This window comes from Podarcis filfolensis (genome assembly GCF_964270895.1).
Source record: "Podarcis filfolensis genome assembly, chromosome: 8".
Classification (NCBI taxonomy): domain Eukaryota; kingdom Metazoa; phylum Chordata; class Lepidosauria; order Squamata; family Lacertidae; genus Podarcis; species Podarcis filfolensis.
In genome coordinates this window covers 17,005,616-17,030,961 of record NC_139611.1, presented here as the reverse complement: position 1 = coordinate 17,030,961, position 25,346 = coordinate 17,005,616, and the positions used below count along the sequence as shown (strand labels likewise).

General features: G+C 45.8%; 1 protein-coding gene, 1 long non-coding RNA gene and 1 pseudogene across 4 annotated transcripts in view; 2 read left to right on the top strand and 1 right to left on the bottom strand.

The window, feature by feature from the left end:
• Window positions 1–14,727, bottom strand: part of LOC310769416 (solute carrier family 2, facilitated glucose transporter member 5-like) — a 48,424-nt gene extending 33,697 nt beyond the window's left edge. For both annotated transcript variants that reach the window (XR_014551633.1, XM_083628753.1), the window contains exon 1: window positions 14,481–14,727. Coding sequence is in view for 1 of the 2 variants with exons in the window: in XM_083628753.1 (XP_083484879.1) it covers window positions 14,481–14,522 (42 nt within the window). In the remaining variant the exon portion in view is untranslated. The remainder of the gene's footprint in view (window positions 1–14,480) is intronic.
• LOC310769618 overlaps window positions 1–25,346 on the top strand; it is a 100,999-nt gene that overhangs the window by 4,676 nt on the left and 70,977 nt on the right. The gene's annotated exons all lie outside the window — the stretch shown is intronic.
• On the top strand, window positions 15,009–15,715 carry LOC310768050 (elongin-B-like; annotated as a pseudogene). The gene has a single exon. The product of its transcript is annotated as an elongin-B-like (transcript).

The window sequence follows — 25,346 nt, the reverse complement described above, 5'->3', positions numbered from 1 at the left end:
TCACCAGTTATGGCTTTTTTATTTTCTTTTTTCTTTGCTCTGGAAAAAGATTTCCAACACTTAACTAAACAGTTCATCTATCAAAAGTAGTATGATGACAGGCAGAAATTACCTTATTTTTTGCTCTATAAGACTCACTTTTTCCCTCCTAAAAAGTAAGGGGAAATGTGTGTGCGTCTTATGGAGCAAGCGTCTTATGGAGCGAATGCAGGCTGCGCAGCTATCCCAGAAGCCAGAACAGCAAGAGGGATTGCTGCTTTCACTGCGCAGCGATCCCTCTTGCTGTTCTGGCTTCTGAGATTCAGAATATTTTTTTTCTTGTTTTCCTCCTCCAAAAACTAGGTGCGTCTTGTGGTCTGGTGCGTCTTACAGAGCGAAAAATACGGTAAATTGTAGTTCTGTTTCCCAGCAATGGAAAAAGCTGCATCGGTTGGGCAAGCCACCTGGTGGATTTGCAATTCCCCTGAAGGAGCAGATTCATAGCTGGGAGGTATACCTTGATCTATATTTGTCGCTGGCGCCTCAGGTAGCCTTTGTGGTCCAAAGCGCCTTTTACCAGTTTCAGCAGGTGAACCAGCTACCCCCTTTCCTGGATGGAGGCATCTTGGCTACATGAACCCATGCATTAGAAACCTGCAAACTGGACTGAGCAACAGCTGCAGCTTCCTCCATCGCTGGGAAATAGCCCTGCTGTTGAATTCCCCCGTCATATCACACCAGTGCCAAAGCAACTGTACGAGCTGCCTATCTGCTACAGAATGTACTTGAAACCCATCACTGATTCTATGATTCTTCTGGCTAAGATTCTTAAATAAAGGGCCAAAACTCTGAGTGAAAAGTTGCACATGTGAAAAGGTAAACGTATATTGGGAAATGATTTATAATGAATTGAAAAAATAATGTTTAAAACTACTTTCTCCTCAAAAAACCAGGATCCTTTTTCCAGACAGAAATTCCTAGGTGTCAGAAAAGGTCATTTATGTATGCAACAACCATGGTCTGTGTTTTGTTACCTCAAAAATTGAAAGTGAGCGACGTCCCAAATAAAGAGGATTGGCAGCTTAAGTCGACGGAATATGCAGAACTTGCAGATTTAACACACAGAATAAGAGAGCAAGAAGAACATATATTTAAAGAAGAGTGGAAAATATTTATTGAATATATGGAAAATAACTATACAGCTGAAAACGCTGGCAGCACTAAGATAAATTCAACAGAGTAAATAATTTTTGATGGGTGTAAAAGTGGAAAACTGATTTGAATGGTTTAGTAAAATATGCAGGAAAGTATGGTATGTAAAATGAACCATGGGAGGAGGAGGAGGGAAGTCAGTGGATATTTTAAAGTTTGTAAATTGTTTATTTTAAAATGTAAAACTGAAAACTTAATAAAAATTATTATTTAAATAAATCAGAGTGAAAAGAAAATATATTTGCCTGGCACCTAAAAATAGATAAAGATGGTGCCAAGGAGTGTTTTCCTGAGGAGAACTTTACACAAAAGGCCTGTTCTGGTGTTGCTACCCACCTGCAGAGGTAGAACACAAAAAATAATGTCTTAAGGACCCACGATGTTCCTGTGATTGTAATTTGTTTCAGACTATTTTTAAAGTTGTATTTTAAACGGTTGCAACCCGGGACCTCAGAGTGAAGGATAGATAGATATCTGCTACTCCTACTCCTAATATCTCCTCCAGTCTCAGCATCATGATAAACATCAGGGCTGGAGAAACTCAGGGGGCCAAACAGAGCCCTTTGCACATCTCTCTCTGGCTCTCGGGACTCTTCCCAGGCCACGCCCCCTTCCCAGGCCACACCCTCCATTGTCAGGCCACACCCCTCAGTGGCTTTACTCCATGCCCCCTTTGAGAGATTTCCTCTGGCTGGAAGGCATCACTGAACTGTGATGAAGCCTTTTTGCATGCCTGGATGGATGGAGGGCGCTGTGTGTTAAAACCACAGAGTCACATCTGTAGCTTCATCCACTTTTGCTTCTGGCCCTGCTGACATGTGGCCCCCGGCCTGAAAAAAACAACGTTCCTCATCCCTGATAGAGACCATTCCTGATCTCCATTGCCTCCCTGGGGCATTGACCCCCTATAGTTGTAAAGGGGAGGAAATAAGAAATGACAGGTATTGGGCGATTAAAATTAGCAAACAATATCACAGTCTATTATTGCTCATTCAGTGCATAGCTGTCAATTGTCCCTTATTTGGCGGGAAACTCCCTTATCCCAGTGCCGTGTCCCGCTGCTGTCCCTTATTGATGATATCCCTTAAATTTCCCAGGTTTCAAAGGAAGCAGCTCCTCTCCCTCCCTCCCTGCCGGCCAGGGAGGATCCAACTGTGTTGCTTGGCTGCCCAGCCCGCCCCCTCCGGCCTCCTTTCACCAGCCTCGGCCCCCGGGAGCCCCTCCCCGCCGGGACTGGCATGAGCCTCGGGCCCTTCCGCTGCCATCCTCCTCGCAGCCGCCAAACTGAGTGCCTCTGCCTGGGGTCTCCCCTCTGACTTCAGCCGCTGCCGCTAGGCCGTACTGTGGCTGCGCCGCCGAAGGACCCGGATGAGATGGGCAGCCTGGCGCGGCCTATGAATTGCTGAGGAGCCTTGAGAGGAGAGCGAGGGCAACCATAGAGAAAGCAGTTCAGAGAGAGGAGGCGGAGGCGCGGGCAGGTGTTCCAAGGGCTAACCATAGAGGGGGAAAGCGGAGGAAGGACCGCAAGCGCTTCTTCCATAGATTTGTAGTGGTAGACTAGCATAGATGGTCTGATCTGCAGGTTTACTTCGGGTGCTATTTCCCCCCGCTTCCTCCCGCCCCGCCTGATGGAACTAAGAGCTGTAGATGGAGCACGAGAGAAAAGATACAGAACTGCAGCAGCATCTTCGTAGCTTGGACTTCGTTTTGCGCGAAAAGTGGTTGCTGCTTGTAGTTATTTAATTGCAGTGTTTCATCAGCTGGTGTCTTGAGCAGCAACCTCTGGAAACGAAGGGCTAAAAACTGGCGCTGCTCTCCCAAATTATCTGGTCCCTTTTAACTTCGTATTTCAGTTGGTTGTCTAAAATCCCTTATTTTGGCTGCTGATCCCTTATTTTCGAGGCTGCTGGTCCCTTATTTTCAAATCTGTAAGTTGACAGCTATGATTCAGTGCTACTGCTACACTGCTCCAGGATTGAGGGCATTTAACTTGTTTCGGTAGCAAACATCTAAACATAGCTAAGCCAGCCCTGACATAGTGAATGCCACCTTTTCTTTCTCTTTTGTAAAATACCGGAGGAAAAGACCTCTTGTGTTTTCCCAGTGCCCTGCCATATTTATTTTACAGTATCTCCAAAAGCCTCAAGAAAGGAGCGACCCTATGTGTTAAAACAACCGTAATGCTAACATAATATTTAGATAGGGTTGCCTTTCATTCTTTTGTGTTCTTCCGTGTTTGCCGAAGGCAATGGATTTTCTTTTTCTTTTTTAATTTTCCACCATCAACACATAGTACCTGGCATAATGTTTGCTCAGCTACTTTCTGGAGCCAAGTCAAGCCAAGTTCTTATGTAAAAAGGTCATGTGATCCATTCAGAGAGCGGTAGAATGCATCCCTCTCTCCCCACTTTCAAAGGTGCTATGTAAATATCTGCAGAATAATCACCAGGGTAGGGCCCTGTGATTTCTCAGCTGCATCCAGCAAGGTTCGACAAAGAAATCAATACCTTTTGAATTTTAATTACACACACACAAACATCAATAGGGACAAATGTAAGTTTCTGCACTTAGGCAGGAAGAACCAGCTGCACCAATATAAGATGGGGGGTAATTGGCTTGCCAGTAGCACATGTGAAATGGATTTAGGGGTCTTAGTAGACCGCAAACTTAACACAAGTCAGCAGTGTGATGCAGCAGCAAAAAAGCCTAATGCTATTCTAGGCTGAATCAATAGAAGTATACTGTCTCGAACAATGAAAGTTACAAGGTAAAGGTAAAGGTACCCCTGACCATTAGGTCCAGTTGCAGACAACTCTGGGGTTGCATGTTCATCTCGCTCTATAGGTCAAGGGAGCCGGCGTTTGTCCACAGACAGCTTCCGGGTCACGTGGCCAGCATGACTAAGCCACTTCTGGCGAACCAGAGCAGCGCACAGAAACGCCGTTTACCTTCTCGCCGGAGCGGTACCTATTTATCTACTTGCACTGGTGTGCTTTCAAACTGCTAGGTGGGCAGGAGCTGGGACCGAACAACAGGAGCTCACCCCATCGCGGGGATTCGAACCGCCGACCTTCCGATCAGCAAGCCCTAGGCTCATAGTACCACTCTATTCTGTCTTGGCCAGACCACACCTGAAGTACTGTGTCCAGTTTTGGGTGCCACATTTAAGAAGGATATTGGCAAGCTGGAATGTGAGCAGAGGAGGGCAAACCAGGATGATGTAGGGTTTGGAAACCAAGCCTTATGTGGAATGGTTGGGGGTGTTGGGTATGTTTAGCCTGGGAAAGAGGAGACTGAGCAGAGATATGATAGCCATCTTCAGATATCTAAAGGGCTGTCACACGTAAGATGAAGCAAGCTTGTTTTCTCCTGCTCTGGAGTGTAGGACTTGAACCAATGACTTCAGGTTACAAGAAAGGAGATTCTGACGAAACACCAGAAAGAACTTTCTGACGGCAAGAGCCGTTCAACAGTGGAACACTCTACCCCGGAAGGTGGAGGACTCTCTTTCCTTGGAGGTTTTTAAGCAGAGGTTGGATGGCCATCTGTCATGGATGCTTGAGTTGAGATTGCTGCATTGCAGGGGGGTTGCCCTAGATGACCCTTGGGGTCCCTTCCAATTCTGCAGTTCTATGATTCTGTGAATGAAGTTCCTAGCCCTTAAGGTAGGGTTGCCAGACGTTCCCAGTTCCCGGGGACTGTCCCCAGATTTGCAAATCTGTCCCCGGACAAATTCCGTCCCCGGAATGTCCCCAGATTTGCAAATCTGTCCCCGGGAAACATGGCAGCGGCAGTCTCAGCAGCCCGGAGCCAGTCCGGTAGCACAGTTGGCTCTGGCTGGCTTCAGGAGCTGCTGGCTGCCATGGTGCCCGCCATTTTCCCTTGCCGGAAGTCCCCATATGATGTGTCTTGTGTGATCTCATGTCCCCTTCCCCCTTTGTTTTGACTGATCGGGGGAGGCTTGGGAGTCATGGGCGGCCAGCTGTTGCCCAATTTTTTTAAAACTCTGTGCATTTATGTTTCACAGGGTGCGAAAGAAGGGCTTGGCACCTTTATAACAATATGCATGTACAGTGCATGTACCTTGGGTTACATACGCTTCAGGTTACATATGCTTCAGGTTACAGGCTCCACTAACCCAGAAATAGTACCTTGGGTTAAGAACTTTGCTTCAGGATGAGAGCAGAAATTGTGCTTCGGCGGCGCGGCGGCAGCAGGAGGCCCCATTAGTTAAAGTGGTGCTTCAGGTTAAGAACAGTTTCAGGTTAAGAACGGACATCCAGAACAAATTAGGTACTTAACCCGAGGTACCACTGTATGCTTGGGCCCAGGGTCTTTTGCCTCACCATCCCCACTACTGACTCCCTGTTGCTTTGTTGTTGTTGTTTAGTTGTTTAGTCGTGTCCGACTCTTCACGCCAGGCACTCCTGTCTTCCACTGCCTCCCGCAGTTTGGTCAAACTCATGCTGGTAGCTTCGATAACACTGTCCAACCATCTCATCCTCTGTCGTCTCCTTCTCCTTGTGCCCTCCATCTTTCTCAACATCAGGGTCTTTTCCAGGGAGTCTTCTCTTCTCGTGAGGTGGACAAAGTATTGGCGCCTCAGCTTCAGCATCTGTCCTTCCAGTGAGCACTCAGGGCTGATTTCCTTCAGAATGGATAGGTTTGATCTTCTTGCGGTCCATGGGACTCTCAAGAGTATCATAATTCAAAAGCACCAATTCTTCGGCGATCAGCCTTCTTTATCGTCCAGCCCTCACTTCCATACACACCCTGTTGCTATACAGCTTAAAAAAAAAAGTGTCCCCTGGATTCATTGAAAAAAATCTGGTAACCATACCTTAAGACTATAGATACAAGCAAGGAAGTGTCTGGGGAGACATTACCTCAAAAGGCAGCAGAGAAAATATTTTTACTGTCTAAAGGGCACTGCCTCCCCTTCCCCAGTTAGCCTTGCTTCTTAGTCAGCAGTGAAAATCTGCCAACCCGCTCCTCTTGCTTAATTTGAGGCACATTTCACAATGCAGCCTCTTTCAACAGAATGCAGTTGACCTGGTGCAGAATCACAGAGGGTCCGGAAGAACAACCGAAACAATTTGAACTACCAAGTGCCCCCAGAGCTGGCTGTGTATTATAGGATCTGTGCCCCTTACTTATGATGATGATGATGATATTGCAGTGAAGAGAGCCAATGGCTCATCTAGTTCAGCATCCTATTCCCACAGTGGGCAAAAAGATGCTTCCTTTGGGAAACCTGCAAGCAGGACCTGAGCAGATTTTCTTGGTTTACAAAAGTATGTGCAATGTCTCTCTCTCTCTTTTTTTCAAGTAACATTTTTTACAGATCAGTTTCATTTGTTGAGACATTAGGAAGAAAAGGTGGGAAAGAGGTGGAGGGGGGAAAGGTGAATGGGGGTGGGGTCAGGTGGCGATGTTTCTATTTTACTTCATATATGTGGGGTTTTGTGTCAGCGTCGCTTGTGCAGGTTCTCTGCTATTCACTTGTGTTTCTTTGGTGGTGAGAGAGGTTAGGGTTGGCCTAGGGTGTGGTTGTTTGTTTGTGATTGGCTGTGGTGATCTTTGTTTTCATGTGTGAGTGGGGTGGGTGGGTGTTTTGGATCAGGTTAGCCATATTGATCCAGCAACTGGTATTCAGGGACATAATGCCTTCAGGGACAGTGGCGGTGGGACATAGGCGTGGAATCATAGAGTTGGAAGGGACAGTGGCGGTGGGACATAGGCGTAGAATCATAGAGTTGGAAGGGACAGTGGCGGTGGGACATAGGCGTAGAATCATAGAGTTGGAAGGGACAGTGGCGGTGGGACATAGGCGTAGAATCATAGAGTTGGAAGGGACAGTGAAATATATTCAACTCAGTACATAACAGACAGTGGCGGTGGGACATAGGCGTAGAATCATAGAGTTGGAAGGGACAGTGGCGGTGGGACATAGGCGTAGAATCATAGAGTTGGAAGGGACAGTGGCGGTGGGACATAGGCGTAGAATCATAGAGTTGGAAGGGACCCTGAGGGTCATGTGGTCCAATCCCCTGCAATGCAGGAATCCTGCCCACAGCCATTCCTGAGTGGGCTCAAACCACCAACCTGCTGGTCACTAGCCAGACACACAGACCCGTTGCTCCAGCTAGTGAGAGCCAGTGTGGTGTAGTGGTTAAGAACGGTAGACTCGTAATCTGGGGAACCGGGTTCGCGTCTCCGCTCCTCCACATGCAGCTGCTGGGTGACCTTGGGCCAGTCACACTTCTTTGAAGTCTCTCAGCCCCACTCACCTCACAGAGTGTTTGTTGTGGGGGAGGAAGGGAAAGGAGAATGTTAGCCGCTTTGAGACTCCTTAAGGGGAGTGAAAGGCGGGATATCAAGTTCAAACTCTTCTTCTTCTTCTTCTTCTTCTTCTTCTTCTTCCTCTTCTTCTTCTTCTTCTTCTTCTTCTAGTACTGGCGGATTTGAACCCTAGTCTCCCAGATCCCAGTCTGACACTCTAACCACTATACCACACTGCTTCTCTTAGTGGTGTGCACTGCCTTGATATTTCCTAGGAGGTGTCAACATAGACCTATTTTTTATGAGCAGAATAAATAAATGAAAACATCTGGAGGGGGCAAGGGGTCTCCATCCCAGTCTTAGAGCAGGAAGAAAGAAAGAAAGAAAGAAAGAAAGAAAGAAAGAAAGAAAGAAAGAAAGAAAAGGGTTTATTTGGACTATTAACTCGCCATTAAAACATTATTATGAGGGCTGGTGATACACAAGATTAGATACACACAGGATCACGAGTTCTTCTAAAGAAAACATGAAATAGTTGGCTGAGAGAGCAAGATCAGATGGGCCTTCAAGGGCTGCCTATCACTATACAACTCCAGTAATAACACTGGAGGGCAGCAATCAGAGGGAGACTTTACACTGCCGCTTTGATATGGGTTGCTCCCTGTGGACTGCGTGGCAAAGATCATGCAGGGAGGTCCAGTCTTTTCTGGATGAAGCCTCCAATATAGCTGCCAAAGACGGAAACGCTTTCATTTTTGCACAACCTCCCCCGCGACAATTTAACGGGCAGGCAATTGTATATTGCAGCGATGGCCACTCACTTGGAGGACTTCCAACGAGGAGGCCTAGACCAATTCAAGGAGGTTCAGGCTGTCCCTGGCTACTAGCCATGATGGCTGTTTTCCCGCCTCCAGTGTCGGAGGCAGTATTGCTCTGCCATCCTTTGGACCACATTGGTGAGGCTGAGAGGGACCGCCTCTCCTGGTATGCACCGCGGAGGACCTTAAGGTCCACAAATAACAACACTTTGGAGGTCCCAAGCCTCAAGGAGGGTAGATTGGTTTCAACTAGGGCCAGGGTCTTTTCAGCACTGGCCCCAACGTGGTGGAAAGCTCTGTCACAAGAGACTAGGGCCCTGCAGGACTTGACATCTTTCCGCAGGGCCTGCAAGTCAGAGCTGTTCCGCCTGGCCTTTGGTTTGGATTCAGTCTGACCCTTATGTTTCCCTTCCCTTATGGTCTTGATTTATCAGCTACTTTAAAATGAGGCTGCATTTTAAACTATATTTTAACCTGTATTTTAAATTGGTTTCCCCCCTTCTCTTTCCCCCCTATTACGTTTTTACTGTCATTTTATTGGTGTTAGCTGCCCTGAACCCGGCTCTGGCTGGGGAGGGCAGGGTATAAATAAATTATATTATTATTATTATTATTATTATTATTATTATTATTATCTTGCTGTCTGGGCAGCCCAGGGCCTCCATACACACTGCCCAGGCTTGTGCCTCAGGGAAGTTCCTTCAACGCTGCTCACACAGTGGTTTAACTCAGTGTTTCACAACCTTTTTCCAACCGTGGCCCCCTTCCGACCTGGTTTCCTTCCTGTGACCCCCCCCCCCCATGGGCATAGCCAAATAAGTAAAAATCAATGCAAATCTGAGATTCTGCCCCCCTAACAAAAAGCCTGGCTACGCTCATGCCCCCCCCCCATCCTACCAATAGAAAGGTAGTTATTTAAATGTTTTGTTTGTAATTAGAACATGTTTTATTTATAGTTTTTTTGTTTGTAATTAGAACATGTTTTATTTATAGTTTTTTTTAAATAATTTATACAAAATACAATTACCTAAAATGATAGGAACATAATGAGATATTGTTGAAGCAGAAAGAAACGTAGAATCATGGAGCTGGAAGGGATGCCAAGGGTCATCTAGTCCAACCCCCTGCAACGTAGGAAACTCAGCTAAAGCATCCATGACGGATGGCCCCCCAACCTCTGCTTAGAAACTTCCGCGGAAGGAGAGTCCCTGCAATGCAGAAATCAAAGACCTACTGGCCTGCTCTGCTGTATTGGCTGAACCAGGGGTCAGCAACCTTTTTCAGCCATGGGCTGGTCCACCGTCCCTCAGACCATGTGGTGGGCCAGACTAAATTTTTTTTTGGGGGGGGGAATGAACGAATTCCTATGCCCCACAAATAACCCAGAGATGTATTTTAAATAAAAGCACACATTCTATTCATGTAAAAACACCAGGCAGGCCCCACAAATAACCCAGATATGCATTTTAAATAAAAGGACACATTCTACTCATGTAAAAACATGCTGATTCCTGGACCATCCGCGGGCTGGATTGAGAAGGCGACTGGGCCGCATTCGGTCCCCGGCCCTTAGTTTGCCTACCCCTGGGAACATTTGAGCTCAGGGTGCACAGCAGGGTTATATAGCAACTCTTCTTATCTTTCAAACCTATATATCACAACAGCTACCAGTTCCCTTCCGCTCCACTTGAGCCATAAATCTCTGAACTTCAGATCAGCCCGCTTGTAAATCTCACAGCCTTGCCCCTGAGCAGCTCTCCTCAGGCCGCCAGTGCAATTAGAAATCAATTGCCGGTTGTAAATTGGGAGCTAATGGAAACACAGGCAGGTACCCAGGGAAAACATGACAGGTAATCAGAGTCCCTAATTAACTCGGTATCTCCAGGGCAACGAGTGGGCCTCGCTTGTTTTTTCTTCTTGGGTCCACTCAGGTGAATGTGCAGCCACTGAATGAAGCACAGGTGAGGAGCCTTAGGCCCTGGGGGCCAAATATGGCTTTTATCTGGCCCTCAGGACTTTTCCCAGGCCACACACCCCTCAGTTCCTGGACCAGGAAAATGTGGCCGTAGTAGTTCATGCATTGGTTACCTTCAGGATTGGATTATTGCAATATGCTCTGTGTGGGGCTTCGGCTGTGCTTGACCCAGGAGCTGAACTTAGTGCAAAACGCTGCAGCGCAGTTGCTGGCAAGAGCAAGGCCTCCCTTCCAGCTCAATATTTTAGCTCAGTGAAGTTTCCCTTAAACTGAAAGTGTGTGTGTGTGTGTGTGTGTGTGTGTGTTTCAGCTTCACCTCTTGTGACCCTAGCTGCTTCCCGTTCCTGCTCTTCGGCTGCTTTCTCCTTCACTGTTGACATTTCCATTGCAATTTCTTGGGCCTGCAACTTTGCTTATGCAATCCTGCAAAGCACTAGAGGCATAAGGCTAGGAGTCCAGAGAGAACAGGAATCCTGACAATGCTTTGCCAAGGAAACTTGAGCAGAAAACAGCATATAATTTGAGATGAAAAGGACCAGAGAGGTTTTGTCTTTCTTACACCAGGCCTTGTACACAGCAGGGAGATATTCAAACAAACACACAGAGGAAAGAAACTCCCTCAGAACAACACAGCCAATCAGGATTCATGCTACCTCAGCAAACATCACGCCAGTCTGGCTAATTGCTAAGCTACACCTCAAGCACCTTTCTTGATGGATAATAACAAGATTAACCTTTAAGTACGTAACACGTTGAATGATTTCTGCTGTTGTCCTTCCAAAAAAAACAACAACCATGTGAGGTAAGTCAGTCTAACTGACTGAGTGGGGATTTGAACCCTGCTCTCCCATGTCATAGTCCAACACTCTAACCACTGCACCACGCTGAAAAAACAATGAAAATGTAGCTACCTATTTATTATTATTTTTTTTTGCAAATTAGGTTTAAAATCCAGATGCCAGCTCTGGAAAGATTTTCTGGGTTCCCCCTTCCTTTACAGGGTTTATTTATACAATAAGGATTTTTATCTTTATTTAATATAACATTTCTGTAGCATCAAAAAGTGATATAAGAACGCTAAAAATAATTGTTGGAAGGATGCCCAGGCTTTGTTTAAAGAATAAGCGCCTGACATGTGCTAGGTTGCTTGCACTTTTAGGTCTCCCTGGGTGTGGGGCAGAATAATCCCTTCTTCCTGCTCTTAATTAGGGTGGGTAGGGGGGCACCACAGGAGTGCAGCTGCGAATGGAAACAGGAGACAAAGTATTTATTCATTCATGTCTTTTTAACCTTTTTTTATAATGCCCATCTACCAAGTCTTCAGGGCAGCTAAAAAAAAAAAAAAGCTAATAGACACAGCTTTCTAATGGTCAGCTATGTAGTGCTGGCGTCTGAAACCAAGACTCCTTGGCACTTAATAATGTTGAAGTATGAGGAGCATGGGGACATGAATGTGCCAGTTGTGGGTGGCGTTGTGGAAAGGGAAGAGCTTTAATAATGCCCAAATGCATTGCATTTCAGAATAAACCCTACTGCAAGGACAGCTTGCAGCCTGGTATAAAACGAAGGGTTCTATATCAGGTTGGGGAGGAGCTGTAGCTCAGTGCTTAAAGCTTCTGCTTTGCACACAGAAAGCCTTGGGTTCAATCCCTGGTGTCTCCAGGAAGGAGACGTACGCCTCAAATCATTGCGAGTAGGCTGAGACAACCCTTAGCTAGAATGGAGCAATGGTCTGACTCAGTACAGTCATACCTTGGATCCCGAATGCCTTGCAAGTCGAATGTTTTGGCTCCTGAACGCCACAAACCCGGAAGTGAGTGTTCCGGTTTGTGAACATTCTTTGGAACCCGAACGTTCAATGTGGCTTCCACGGCTTCCAATTGGCTGCAGGAGCTTCCTACAGCCAATCAGAAGCCGTGCCTTGGTTTCTGAACATTTTGGAAGTAAATTGGGCTTCTGGAACGGATTCCATTTGACTTCTGAGGTACCACGGTATAAGGGAAAGGATGTTTTTCAAAGTTATATTGTGTGCACAGCCATAGTCGTGACCATTATTTTCAGGCCACCTGGTGGGAATTCTTTAGCTGCGATTCCTGCATTGCAGGGGCTTCATAGCTGTCAACTTTTCCCTTTTCTTGCGAGGAATCCTATTCGGAATAACGGAATTTCCCTTAAAAAAGGGGAAACATTGACAGCTATGAGGGGCTTGGACTAGATGACCCTTGGGGTCCCTTTCTAACTCTACAATTCAAAGAAAACTCGTAAAGAACTGAGCGATGCTGATCTAGCCAAGGGCAAATCCTGCTCTCCATATTGCCCCTAGCACTTCCCTAGCTAATAAAAATAATTTCTAAGATTCAGTCTTAGTGGTGAGCATTCCATTCCAGTGTAATCTCACTGTATACAAGTTGTACAAGTGACAATAAAGTATTTCAGTTCCTGGGAAACTTCTGATTCCATCTCAGCCTGGGGACTTTTGCCTGGAGGGAGGAGATCCAGCCTGTCTTCCAGAGGCTTTGATGATGCAGATTCAGACTCTGGCAGCTCTCCCACCTGGCCAACAGAAATCTGTCTTCAGAAGAGCAATGCATTTTTAGACCGCCTTCCCCAGGCAGACGCTGCATTAGTGAGCATTGGAGGTCAGATGTTTTACCTATCTTTTGGTTTCTAATGGCCTTTGCAACACTCAAGTGCAACTGGCGAGACAAGACTCTTCTGGTGCTGATGAAACTAAGGCATAGGGAGCCCACACCCAGAAGGACTCAGAAATACTAAGGCCTCAGGCTTCAATCCACTGGTTTTTGCATAGTGGGGCTAACCTATTTGCACCACATCTCAATCCGGAACCGTTGGGGTTCATTCTCAACATGCTGCTTTCAATCTAGGCTGAGTCTAAGTCCTGCCTCTGCAGATCTCCAGTAAGCAACCAGTGCCTGACCCCCTTTCAAGGCTGCATCCCATTTTAAAATCAGCCCAGACCCTCCAACATTTCTCTGATGGAAATAGAGACATCTCATTCCAAAATGATAATTTTACTGTTTATACTGTCTCAGCCTACTCGCAATGATTTCAGGCGAAATCTTCGAAGCTACAAACATGAGTCTGACTAAACTGCGGGAGGCAGTGGAAGACAGAAGTGCCTGGCGTGCTCTGGTCCATGGGGTCACGAAGAGTCGGACACGACTAAACGACTAAACAACAACACCCCACACATCTTACTGGGTTGCCCCGGCCACTCTGGGCAGCTTCCAACATAAAATCATAATAAAGCATTAAACATTAAAAAAACAACCCATTTACCTATACAGGATTGCCTTCAGACAGCTCGGCGGGTCAGATAACTCCATACCCTCGAACATTTCTCCAGTGAAAATAGGGAGACCTTACCATACCCTCAGACCTTTCTCCTATCAAAATAGGGACATCCTAAGGAAAAGTGGGACATTCTGGGATCAAATCAGAAACTGAGATGGCTTCTCTAAATCAGGGGTGTCCCTGGAAAATAGGGACACTTGGAGGGTCTGTCAACCCCATCCAGAAATTATCTTTCTCCTTCAAATTTGAACTACACAACTGAATCTGATACCATTTCTCACATCAGCCCTTAGCAGCAGGTTATCACCCTCTCTAGGCTGTGATGCATACAGTTTTACCTCAGGTTAAGTACTTAATTCATTCCGGAGGTCCATACTTAACCTGAAACTGTTCTTAACTTGAAGCACCACTTTAGCTAATGGGGCCTCCTGCTGCTGCCGTGCCGCCGGAGCACAATTTCTGTTCTCATCCTGAAGCAAAGTTCTTAACCTGAAGCACTATTTCTGGGTTAGCGGAGTCTGTAACCTGAAGCATATGTAACCTGAAGCGTATGTAACCCGAGGTACCACTGTATTGCATTCCAACAGCTGGAGAGTTATTCCCAGCTATCAAGGAACAATGACATTTCTTTGTAAACCTTGCCCCTCATCTAGCAGCACTTTTTGGGCAAAGCCGTAGTGACAGACCCATTTAAAATAATTCTGATGGTCCAGACTTTTTAATATGGTGGGTGGGATACAAATCTCTCCTTCAGCGCAGGTTTTTAAACAGAGGTTGGGTGGTCATCTGTTGAGGATTTTTTAGCTGTCATCGCACTGCAGGAGGTTGGACTACATGACCCTTGCGGGTCCCTTCCAATTCTACAATTCTATGATTTTACGAAACCCTCTGCAACTTACCCCTTCCTTGCCTGTGAGCGTTGCCTCGGAGCCCTTCTCCATTTTCACGCTCGAGGAACGGAAAACCGCAACGGGCCTGAGAGCTTTTGTGTTCGGGATGAGAAAGAAAATGCTGAAACGAAGGGTTGTGCTATGTCTCTTTCTTGCACTTTGACTCTGTCCAAGACCCCAATTGCTTAACAGGCTTGTTCTGCCCTCTTGGACCTTAGAGTTGCCTGTTCTTGAGCCTCCAGGAAGCAGATCTTTTGCCAGCGTGATACTCCACAGTTTCTCAGCTTTTAGAAAATAAAGAGCGAGGGCTGGACTTGGCACCTCGAATAGCTTCACTTCCACGGCTCCTTGTTAAGGCTGTTGTGGAGGTTTCGATGTTGCACAACAGAGGAAGATCATGACCTTAACACACCCCACGCAGCAGGGAGATGTTCCTGAGATACATGAGCAGCAAAGGAGGGCTGGCAATTATTACCTGGCTTAATTTCTCCTTCCCTAGTTCTTTTTGTCTGGTGCCAGCAAAAAGGAGAATGTGGAAGAAAATGAGCAGATGGGTGGATATCAAAACATGGATGCAGATGACTGGGGGTTCTGCTGCTTTTTTCTCTCTGGGGGGGTCTGGGCTGAGGTTAGACGTCTTTTTAATGATCCGACATCACAAGACGACCATCTTCACAGACGCCAAGGAGTCCAGTACGGTGTATGAGCTGAAAAGAATTGTTGAGGGGATACTTAAGAGACCCCCCAGAAGAACAAAGGCTATACAAGGATGACCAGCTGTTGGATGACAGCAAAACCCTCGGAGACTGTGGCTTCAGCAGCCAGACAGCACGACCTCAGGCCCCAGCAACAGTTGGCTTGGCCTTCAGAGCCAGTGAAGATGCCTTTGAGCCCCTCCACATTGATCCCTTCTCCAGCCCCCCCAGATCTCCCAGACGTGATGAAGCCCCAGGACTCTGGCAGCAGCGCCAACGAGCAAGCAGTGCAGTGAGAGGCCAGAGGGAGACAGAGCAAGCTGCAAAATCCGTGGCACCCCTTTCCCCACCAACCACTCCCTCCCTCAACCCTCCAGCGTGGAGAGAGACATGGCACTGTCCCACTCCTCCAATCCAGATCCCCCTTTTACTCCACCCCTCTCTATACAAGACCACACTTCCTTCCAAGCCCCTCCCCACTCATCAAACAGAGCAATGTTTTCATTTTTGGTTTTGGAAACAATAAAAGTTCAGCTGGTAAAAAAAAAATATGGATGCAGATAAACTAGGCTGTGGGTAACATCTCAACCTCCTGCACAAGCATTCACCACCTGAGCCGCTGCTGCTGCTGCTGCTGTGTGTGTGTGTGTGTGTTTGTTTCAGGCCAGAGTTGCATCATCTGTCATTTTTAGGGGTTGGCAGCTAGGCACTGTTGAGCCAAATCCGGCTGAAGGCAGACTCCCAGCTGGCTCACTACCTACAACAACAAAAAACCTGACCAACCCCAGAAGAGAAATACGGTATCTGCAGCACCGGTTTTCCATTTGTGTGCAATGGGAGATGGGTGTGTTTTGTACCTCGTATTAAAAGAGGACTTGAGAAATTCATAGAGGATAAGGTCATCGGTGCCTAGTAGCCACAATGGCTATGTCCTGCCTTCATGGTTCGAGGCAGCAATGCTTCTGAATGATGTTGGAACGGGGAGAGTGCTCTTGTGCTCGGGTTTTGCTTGAGGGTTTCCCATGGGCACCTGAGTCGGCACTGTGAGCATAGCATGCTAGATGATCCAGCAAGCTCTTCTTGTGTTCTTATATGGAAGCTAAGCTGTTAATGGACTCGGTCCAGTATACCTGAAGGAGCGTATCCACCCCCATCGTTCTGCCCGGACGCTGAGGTCCAGAGCTGAGGGCCTTCGGGCGGTTCCTTCACTGTGAGAAGCAAAGCTACAGGGAACCAGGCAGAGGGCCTTCTCGGTAGTGGCACCCGCCCTGTGGAACGCCCTCCCATCAGATGTCAAAGAAATAAACAACTACTTGACATTCAGAAGACATCCGAAAGCAGCTCTGTTCAGGGAAGTTTTTAATGTGTGACAATTTAATGTATTTTTAATCTTTGTTGGAAGCTGCCCAGAGTGGCTGGGGAAACCCAGCCAGATGGGCGGGGTACAAATAATAAAATATTATTATTATTATTATTATTATTATTATTATTATTATTATTATTATTACTGTACCTACTTGAGCCATATTTTCTTGATCATGCAATTTTCCATGGATCATGTTTTCCATGGATCTACAGGTCTACAGAGGGTTACTCGAGAGCATGTGGTGATGTTTATTGTAGGGCAGGGACTCAGCAGTGGACCACAAAACCACCATTTCAAAGTAGACCCGTTGAAGTTCATGAACCCATGGTCATTCATTTCGATGGATCTGCTTAGATTATGACTAATATTGAGAGGTGGTTTTATTGAGAGGTGGTAATATTGAGATGTGGTACAGTGGTTAGAGTCTTGGATGAGGATCTGGGAGACCAGAGTTCAAATCCCCACTTGGTCATGAGGCCTTGGGCCAGTCATGATCTCTCTCCCTGATCAGCCTTCACAGAGAAGTTGTGGGGACTAAACAGGGGGGGGGCATGTATGCCACCTTGAGCTCTTTGCAGGAAAAGGTGGGATATAGAATCATAGAGTTGGAAGAGACCACAAGGGCCATCGAGTCCAACCCCCTGCCAAGTAGGAAACACCATCAGAGCACTCCTGATATATGGTTGTCAAGCCTCTGCTTAAAGACCTCCAAAGAAGGAGACTCCACCAAACTCCTTGGCAGCAAATTCCACTGTCGAACAGCTCTTACTGTCAGGAAGTTCTTCCTAATGTTTAGGTGGAATCTTCTTTCTTGTAGTTTGGATCCATTGCTCCGTGTCCGCTTCTCTGGAGCAGCAGAAAACAACCTTTCTCCCTCCTCTATGTGACATCCTTTTATATATTTGAACATGGCTATCATATCACCCCTTAACCTCCTCTTCTCCAGGCTAAACATGCCCAGCTCCCTTAGCCGTTCCTCATAAGGCATCGTTTCCAGGCCTTTGACCATTTTGGTTGCCCTCCTCCAGACACATTCCAGTTTGTCAGTGTCGTTCTTGAACTGTGGTGCCCAGAACTGGACACAGTACTCCAGGTGAGGTCTGACCAGAGCAGAATACAGTGGCACTATTACTTCCCTTGATCTAGATGCTATACTCCTATTGATGCAGCCCAGAATTGCATTGGCTTTTTTAGCTGCCGCGTCACACTGTTGGCTCATGTCAAGTTTGTGGTCATCCAAGACTCATAGATCCTTTTCACATGTACTGCTCTCAAGCCAGGTGTCACCCATCTTGTATTTGTGCCTCTCATATTTTTTTTTGCCCAAGTGCAATACTTTACATTTCTCCCTGTTAAAATTCATATAAATTATCCCGACACTGAACAATGCTTTTCTGACAATATGGTTTTTAAATGCTTTATGTGCTTTAACCTTGTCATACCACAAATATGCATGTCATCCAAAAACGTTATTAAAACCTTCTAGGTCCAAGATGTCTGTGTTCTCAAGAAGCAGCCAGTCTTTCAACCAGCAGAATGCTGCTGATTCATAATAAAGTTTAAGGTCTGGCAGGGCAAATCCACCTCTTTCCTTTGCGTCAGTTAATATTTTAAATTTTATTCTAGGCTTCTTGCCCTGCCAGACAAATCTGGAAATGTCTCTCTGCCACTTCTTGAAACAGTCCATCCTGTCCAATATTTGCAATGATTGAAACAAAAATAACATTTTTGGCAATACATTCATCTTTATAGCTGCAATTCGACCCAACAAGGAAAGCTTCAAATTTGACCATATTTCCAAGTCTTTTTTCACTTCTATCCAACATTTCTCATAGTTATCTTTAAATAAGTTTAAGTTCTTAGCAGTCATATTAACCCCCAAATATTTAACTTTCTTAGCTAATGTTAAACCAGTCTCCTTCTGAAACCTCTCTTTCTCAATCGGTGTTAAGTTTTTCTCAAGCACTTTAGTTTTTGACTTGTTCAGCTTAAATCCTGCCACATGACCAAATTCTTGAATCAATTCTAATACTCTTATCGTACTAGATTCTGGCTCCTGTAACGTCAAAACTAGGTCAGCTGCAAAAACTTTCAATTTATATTGTTTGGCTCCGACCTGAATACCTTTAATCAGATGGTCCCTTCTAATCATATTCAGCAAAACCTCCAGAACCGAAATAAAAAGCAATGGGGAAATTGGGCAGCCTTGTCGTGTCCCTTTCTCTATCTTAAATTCCTCTGTCATCACATTATTAACTATTAACTTAGCCTTTTGTTCTGAGTAAATTGCACTTATACCATTTTCAAACCCTTGGCCCACCCCCATTCCCTGAAGATTTTTCTTCATAAAATTCCAAGAAATATTATCAAAAGCTTTTTCTGCATCTATAAAAATTAAAACTGCTTTGGTATTGATGTTCACTTGCAGCTTCTCCAAAATATTAATTATGTTCCTCGTATTGTCAGACAAATGTCTACCTGGGAGAAAGCCGGCTTGATCTTTATGTATCTCTTCAACTAATACCTTTTTAAATCTATTAGCCAAGATATCAGCAAAAATTTTGTAATCCACATTAAGCAGGGATATGGGGCGGTAGTTCTTTAGTTGTGTCTTTTCAGACTCAGTTTTCGGAATAAGTGTAATGTAAGCTTCCTTCCCCGACTCTGGCGCCTTTTTCCCCTCCAGAATTTCATTACAGACCTCCTTTAGTGGCTGAATTAACCAGTCTTTCAGAGATCTATAGTATTTGGAGGTAAGACCATCCGGCCCTGGAGATTTACCCAACTGCATGTTCTGGATGGCACCTTCAACCTCCTGTTCTGTAATTTTGTGATTCAACATTATCTTATTTTCTTGAGAGATTTTTTGTAATCCATTTGTTCTTAAAAATTGGTCTAAGTCAGTCTCTTTCTGTGGCCCTGTGTGTATAGTTGTTTAAAGTATCTCTGGAAGCACTTTCTAATCTCCAATGGATTCTGTATATTCTTTCCTTCCACATCCAAATTTGTAATGGTGTTTAATTTTTGTCTTTTTTTCATCTGAGAAGCTAGCAATTTCCCGCATTTATTAGCTGATTCAAATGTCTTTTGTCTCATCTGCTTAATTTTCCATTCTACTTCCTGATTTATCATTTTCATGTATTGTACTTGATATAGTTTTATTTCTCTCAGAATCTCTTGCGACTTTGGTTTCGCTCTTAATTTCTTCTCTCCTTCTTTTATTTTTTCCAAGACTTTATCTTTTTTCTCATTTTGAATTCTCTTCTTTATTGCGTTCTGTTGAATCAGAAACCCTCTCATGACCGCTTTGCTTGCGTCCCAGATTACTCTTTTTTCCACCGTGGTGTTCAAATTTATCTCAAAATAATCTCTCAAGATTTTTTGGCCCTTCTTGGTAACCTCTTGATTTCTAAATAAGGTGTCATTCATCCTCCATCTGAAGGAACCGATTGGTGTTAGTTTCATCTCCATCTTCACCGCATTATGGTCGGAGCATGTTTTTGGGCAAATTTCCACTTTTCGAGTCTTAGGTGCCAGTCCTCTAGTTATCCATATTTGGTCAATTCTTGTCCATGTCATGTTGGCTTCAGAGAAGAATGTTCCCTCTCTTCCAAGGGGGTTCTTGGTTCTCCAAATGTCAATCAAGTCCATATTGTCAGTCAATTCAAAAAAGGTTTTTGGTAGTCTGCCATCTTTAGTTACAACCTGTCTCTGCGACTTATCCATATTTGTAGATACCGGTTTCCAAACAATTTTTGGAAGCCGAATGTCTGGCACGGCTTCTGTGGCTTCCGATTGGCTGTGGGATGCTCCTGCAGCCAATCGGAAGCCGCGCCTTGGTTTTCGAACGGTTCCGGGGGTTGAACAGACTCTCAGAACGCATTCTGTTCGAGAACCAAGGTACGACTTGAGAGCATTTTACCCAGCTCTTCACCCAAAAAGACTCCCAGAGTGGCATACATGGAATCAATTAAAACGAGACAGCCCCGCCCACAGATGTACATCTAAAAAAGTAAATAAAATTTTTTTTAATGACTTAAACCAGGTAGCATCTATCAACCACTTATTTTTAAAAATATAATTTTTATTAAAGTTTTCCTTAGGTTACAAAAGTACGTGCATTGTCTCTTTTTTTCAGGCTGTGTTTTCTACAATCAGTTACATTTGTTGTGAGACATTAGTGTTGTATGCAGTATTAAGGTTGGGAAGAAAGAGAGGGTGGTGATGGTAAAACATGTATTATTTTCCTCAGTGTATGTGTGGGGTTTAGTGTCGGCATCACTCGGGTAGGTTCTCTTTCTATTTGCCTGTTATATTTCCTTGGTACTGAGAGAGGTTGACAACCGTAGCTCAAAGGGTTAATTCCACAGAGATGCTTTGCCACTCTTGCACATAAGACTTTCGATCAACCACCCTGTTCTCTGGTCCTCTGGCTCCCTCTTGAAAGCCACAGAGCTCAAGAGGTGGCTTTCAAAAGTCACCTTTTCCTTTAACTGGTATAGGCTATTTGAGGATGAGAGAGAATTTTGTAAAGCAAGCCTGCACCCTAAAAAGCACTAAACAGGACTGATCCACAATAAATGATGATAATGAGAATAATATTGCTCACCCTTCACCAGTAGGTCCCAGGGCATTCTACAACAATTTAAAATTAGATTTTTAGCATTAGCCTTGTGGACATCCAGTGATGATGAATGTTGGAAGATGGGCAGGGTATAAATAATAAATCATCATCATCATCATCATTATTATTAGACAGATAAAAAAAGGACTTCTTCATGCAGCACATAGTTAAACTCTTCAGTGATGGCCACCAACTAGGATGACTTTAAAAGATTAGACAAATTCATGGTGCAGAAGGCTATCGATGGCTAACGGCCACAATGTCTGTGCTCTGTAATGTAATGTTTCTGAGCACCAGTTGCTGGACGCTGCAGGAGGGCAGAGTTTTCTTGTGCTTGAATTTCCCACAAGCATCTGCTTCCCCCCCAGTGAAAACAGGATGCGGGACTTAGATGGACCATTGGACTGATCTACTCCCCACCCCACCCCCATTTCTCTCCAACTATAGACAGTGTCTGCCAAAAGCAATGGATAACTGGACTTTTCATTCTGAAATCCAGGCTTAATTATGTGGATTGTGAATTGGATTATACGCTTGATTAAGGTTTGCCAGCTTAGACGGATTTTGAAAACAATTCATGGAGAATAAGTCTTATCAGTGCGTATGAGCCATATAGAAAGGCAAAATAACCGCCGAGCACTAAAGGCTGTTGGCGACAGAGAGGGGGGGAATGTTTGTCTCCATGCTGTGTTTGTGGGGGTTCGGAGGCTGTCTACTACCGGAGACAGACTGTGAAATGAAATGGGTGGGTGAATTTCCCCAACGTATAAATGGCTTTTCATATGCTACCTTCTATAATAGGTACATTTTAATGCAGACTTTATATGCATTTTTGCACAATGCACAACTGCATTGCAAAATTCAGGAAATCGCCAGTATCAAAGCATGGCTGTGCTTCTGTTTGTGAATTGTTTCTGAAAGTTGGGCGTTTTGTCTTTAAACGTGAACAGAATCAAATTTCTCTCCTTCATCCCTAGCCTTGGGGCAAGTTATTCTGTTCTTATTTGACTCCTGCATTGCGGTTCGCGCTTTGCAAGCCACTTCAACGAGCAATGCTTTAATGTGACCTTTTTTGGATAATGTTTGCCGAGACACTTTGAAAGACGGGCGCTCAGGGTAATAACAAACAGGCCCCACGCTTAACTGTGAACCAAAAAAGAAGTTGCTGCTCAGAGGCCACAGCTCACGGGTAGAGCTTATAGTTCTCATGGGGACAATCTGTGGGTGGAAGAGGAATCTGCAGACCTCAGCTTCCTGAGCAGATTCACGGGATCTGATCTGTAGCCACTTCAAGGCGCTCAATTGAGTATTTAAAGCCCTAAATGACTTCAGCCCCAAATATCTGAAAGACCACCTCCATCCTCTTAGTGGTTTCTCTGCCCTCAGATGCTCACATACAGGGCCGTCTTTACCTGGGGGTGCAAGGGGTGCGGGGCACCCGGGCGCCAAATTCTGGGGGGCGCCAGGTGCCCGCTGCTGAAACCGCCTAAGCTCTTAAGCATCTACCTGTTATGAAATAATAAATAATTTTGATCAAGTAAGAAAAACAAAATACATACAGTGGTACCTCAGATTAAGTACTTAATTCATTCCGGAGGTCCATACTTAACCTGAAACTGTTCTTAACCTGAAGCACCACTTCAGCTAATGGGGCCTCCCACTGCTGCCGCGCCGCCGGAGCCCAATTTCTGTTCTCATCCTGAAGCAAAGTTCTTAACCTGAAGCACTATTTCTGGGTTAGCAGAGTCTGTAACCTGAAGCGTATGTAATCTGAGGTACCACTGTATATACCTAGGTATTACTGAAATGTATACCTACTGTTTCACTAAAGGACCTTCGACTTTGTGCACTCATTTACCAAAGACGCGCCACGCTAGTGGCGGCGCCTGTCATTCACAACGGTGGCGCTTGTCAGACTCAACAACGGCGCTTGTCATTCTCAGCGGCGCCACGCACATGAAATTAACTCTTACATCAAAATATTACGTTACATATTGTATTGAGCTGCTATGCGGCAGCGGGGTCAGCGGCACCTTTGACTCGACTGATGTTTCTCCTAAGTAGGTGCCTAAACAATACTTATAAGTTTAAGTGTGGTGGTGTTGTATACTGAAGTATAAGCATATTGTAAATACATGAGCACATAAAAAAGTTTCTTTTTCCGCATTTCTTTCGTAAACAAGAGATAAGGCGTAAACGTGGTGTCTGACATAAGCATAATAAAAGTTAATTTGGGGGCTAAACTAAATTTGGTGGCGCTGGGCAGATCTTTGCACCCCGGTGGCGCATATGCTAAAGACTTGCCTGCTTATGTAAGGTAGGGCGACGGCCTTCTTTGTGTCCAGTGGCGTACCGTGGGTTGCTGGCGCCCAGGTGGGTGTAGGCAGGCCGAGGTGCGTGGGAGCATGGGGGAGGCATGCCGGGATGGGGCACGGAGGCTAGGGCGGTTCAGAAAAAAACTTTTTTTTAAAAAATGCCTGCTTCAAAGGTCTTATCTTACTACACTAGGGATTATATACCGTATTTTTTGCTCTATAAGACTCACTTTTCCCCTCCTAAAAAGTAAGGGGAAATGTGTGTGCGTCTTATGGAGCGAATGCAGGCTGCGCAGCTATCCCAGAAGCCAGAACAGCAAGAGGGATTGCAGCTTTCACTGCATAGCGATCCCTCTTGCTGTTCTGGCTTCTGAGATTCAGAATATTTTTTTTCTTGTTTTCCTCCTCCAAAAGCTAGGTGCGTCTTGTGGTCTGGTGCATCTTATAGAGCGAAAAATACGGTAGCTATATCTGAAATTTCATGCATACCAGTTAATATCTTGACCCTGCTCCGCTGAATTGAAATTTCAGCCTTCACGACATAGGAAAACGGCCACGTAAACAGCTATTTTCGTGGAGGAGGGTCAAGATACTAACTGATATGCATGAAATTTCAGATATAGCTATATACCGTATTTCTCACTCCACAAGACGCACCTGACCATTAGAGGCACCTAGTTTTTAGAAGGGGAATGCAAGAAAAAAAAAAAATTTTAAGGGAGCGCTGAGCAGAGCCTGTATGCATCCCAGGCTCTGCTCAGTGCTCCCTTTTACGAGCCGTGTGGAGCGTGTGTGCTGTGCTTGCAGGCTTTTCCCCAGGAGGGAGAAGGGCAGCCTGTCACTGATGGACTGCCCTTCTCCCTCCTTGGGGGGAAAAGCCCCCAAGAGCCGCACACATGCTCCACGCAGCTAGTGAAAGGGAGTGCGGCCCTAGGGGGCTTTTCCAGGAGGTTGGGGAGGGGACTGAGGGGCTGCCTTTAAAGAGCGTGCAGCTTTTGTGTGCTTTTCTATGAGGAGGGAGAAGGGACTGACGCATCCAGTCAGTCCCTTCTCCCTCCTCGGGGAAAGCCCCCAAGAGCCCTGCGCTCTTTAAAGGGTGCGCGGTTCCTGCGGGCCTTTCTACGAGGTTGGGGAATTCCCCCACCTCCTAAAAAAGCCAGCAGAAGCTGGTGCACCCTTTAAAGAGCGTGCTGCTCCTGCAGGCTTTTCTACGAGGAGGGAGAAGGGACTGACGCGGCCAGTCGCTGGGGAAAAGCCCGCAAGAGCCACGTGAAGGGTGTGTGTGGCTCTTGGGGGCTTTTCCTGCCTGCCTCCCGCTTGCATTCTCTCCATAAGATGCACAGACATTTCCCCTTACTTTTTAGGTGGGAAAAGTGCGTCTTATGGAGCGAAAAATACGGTAATCCCATGTGTAGTAAGATAAGACCTTTGGAGCAGGAATTAAAAAAATAAATAAATTAATGAACCGCCCTAATGGAGGCTGAACAGAGCCTGCCGCACCATCCCAGCCCTCACCGCTGACGCCACCGGAGCAACTGAGCCGCAATGGTCTGACCGGAGAACGTTACTGCTCTTTCCCCGCCTGCCTCTCGCCCTCCCTGTCCAGGTGGAGCCTCTCACCTCTTTTCAATAGGCAGCAGCAGCAGGGCCCACACTCCCTTCCTCTCAGCCAGCCCAGGGGTGGGGGGTACGCGGGTGTTCCTTCGCTGGTCACAAGAAGAAAGAAGCGCCACTACCACCCCGGCCCTGAAGGCCAAGCCCGGGTGCACCTTGCCTTGCCCCCCAATGGCTCAGGCCTTGATGAAGGAGCCTGTTGTAGGCGCACCTGATTGCCTCACCTCATGTCCCCCCAGAAATCTGTGCCCGGAGCCATGG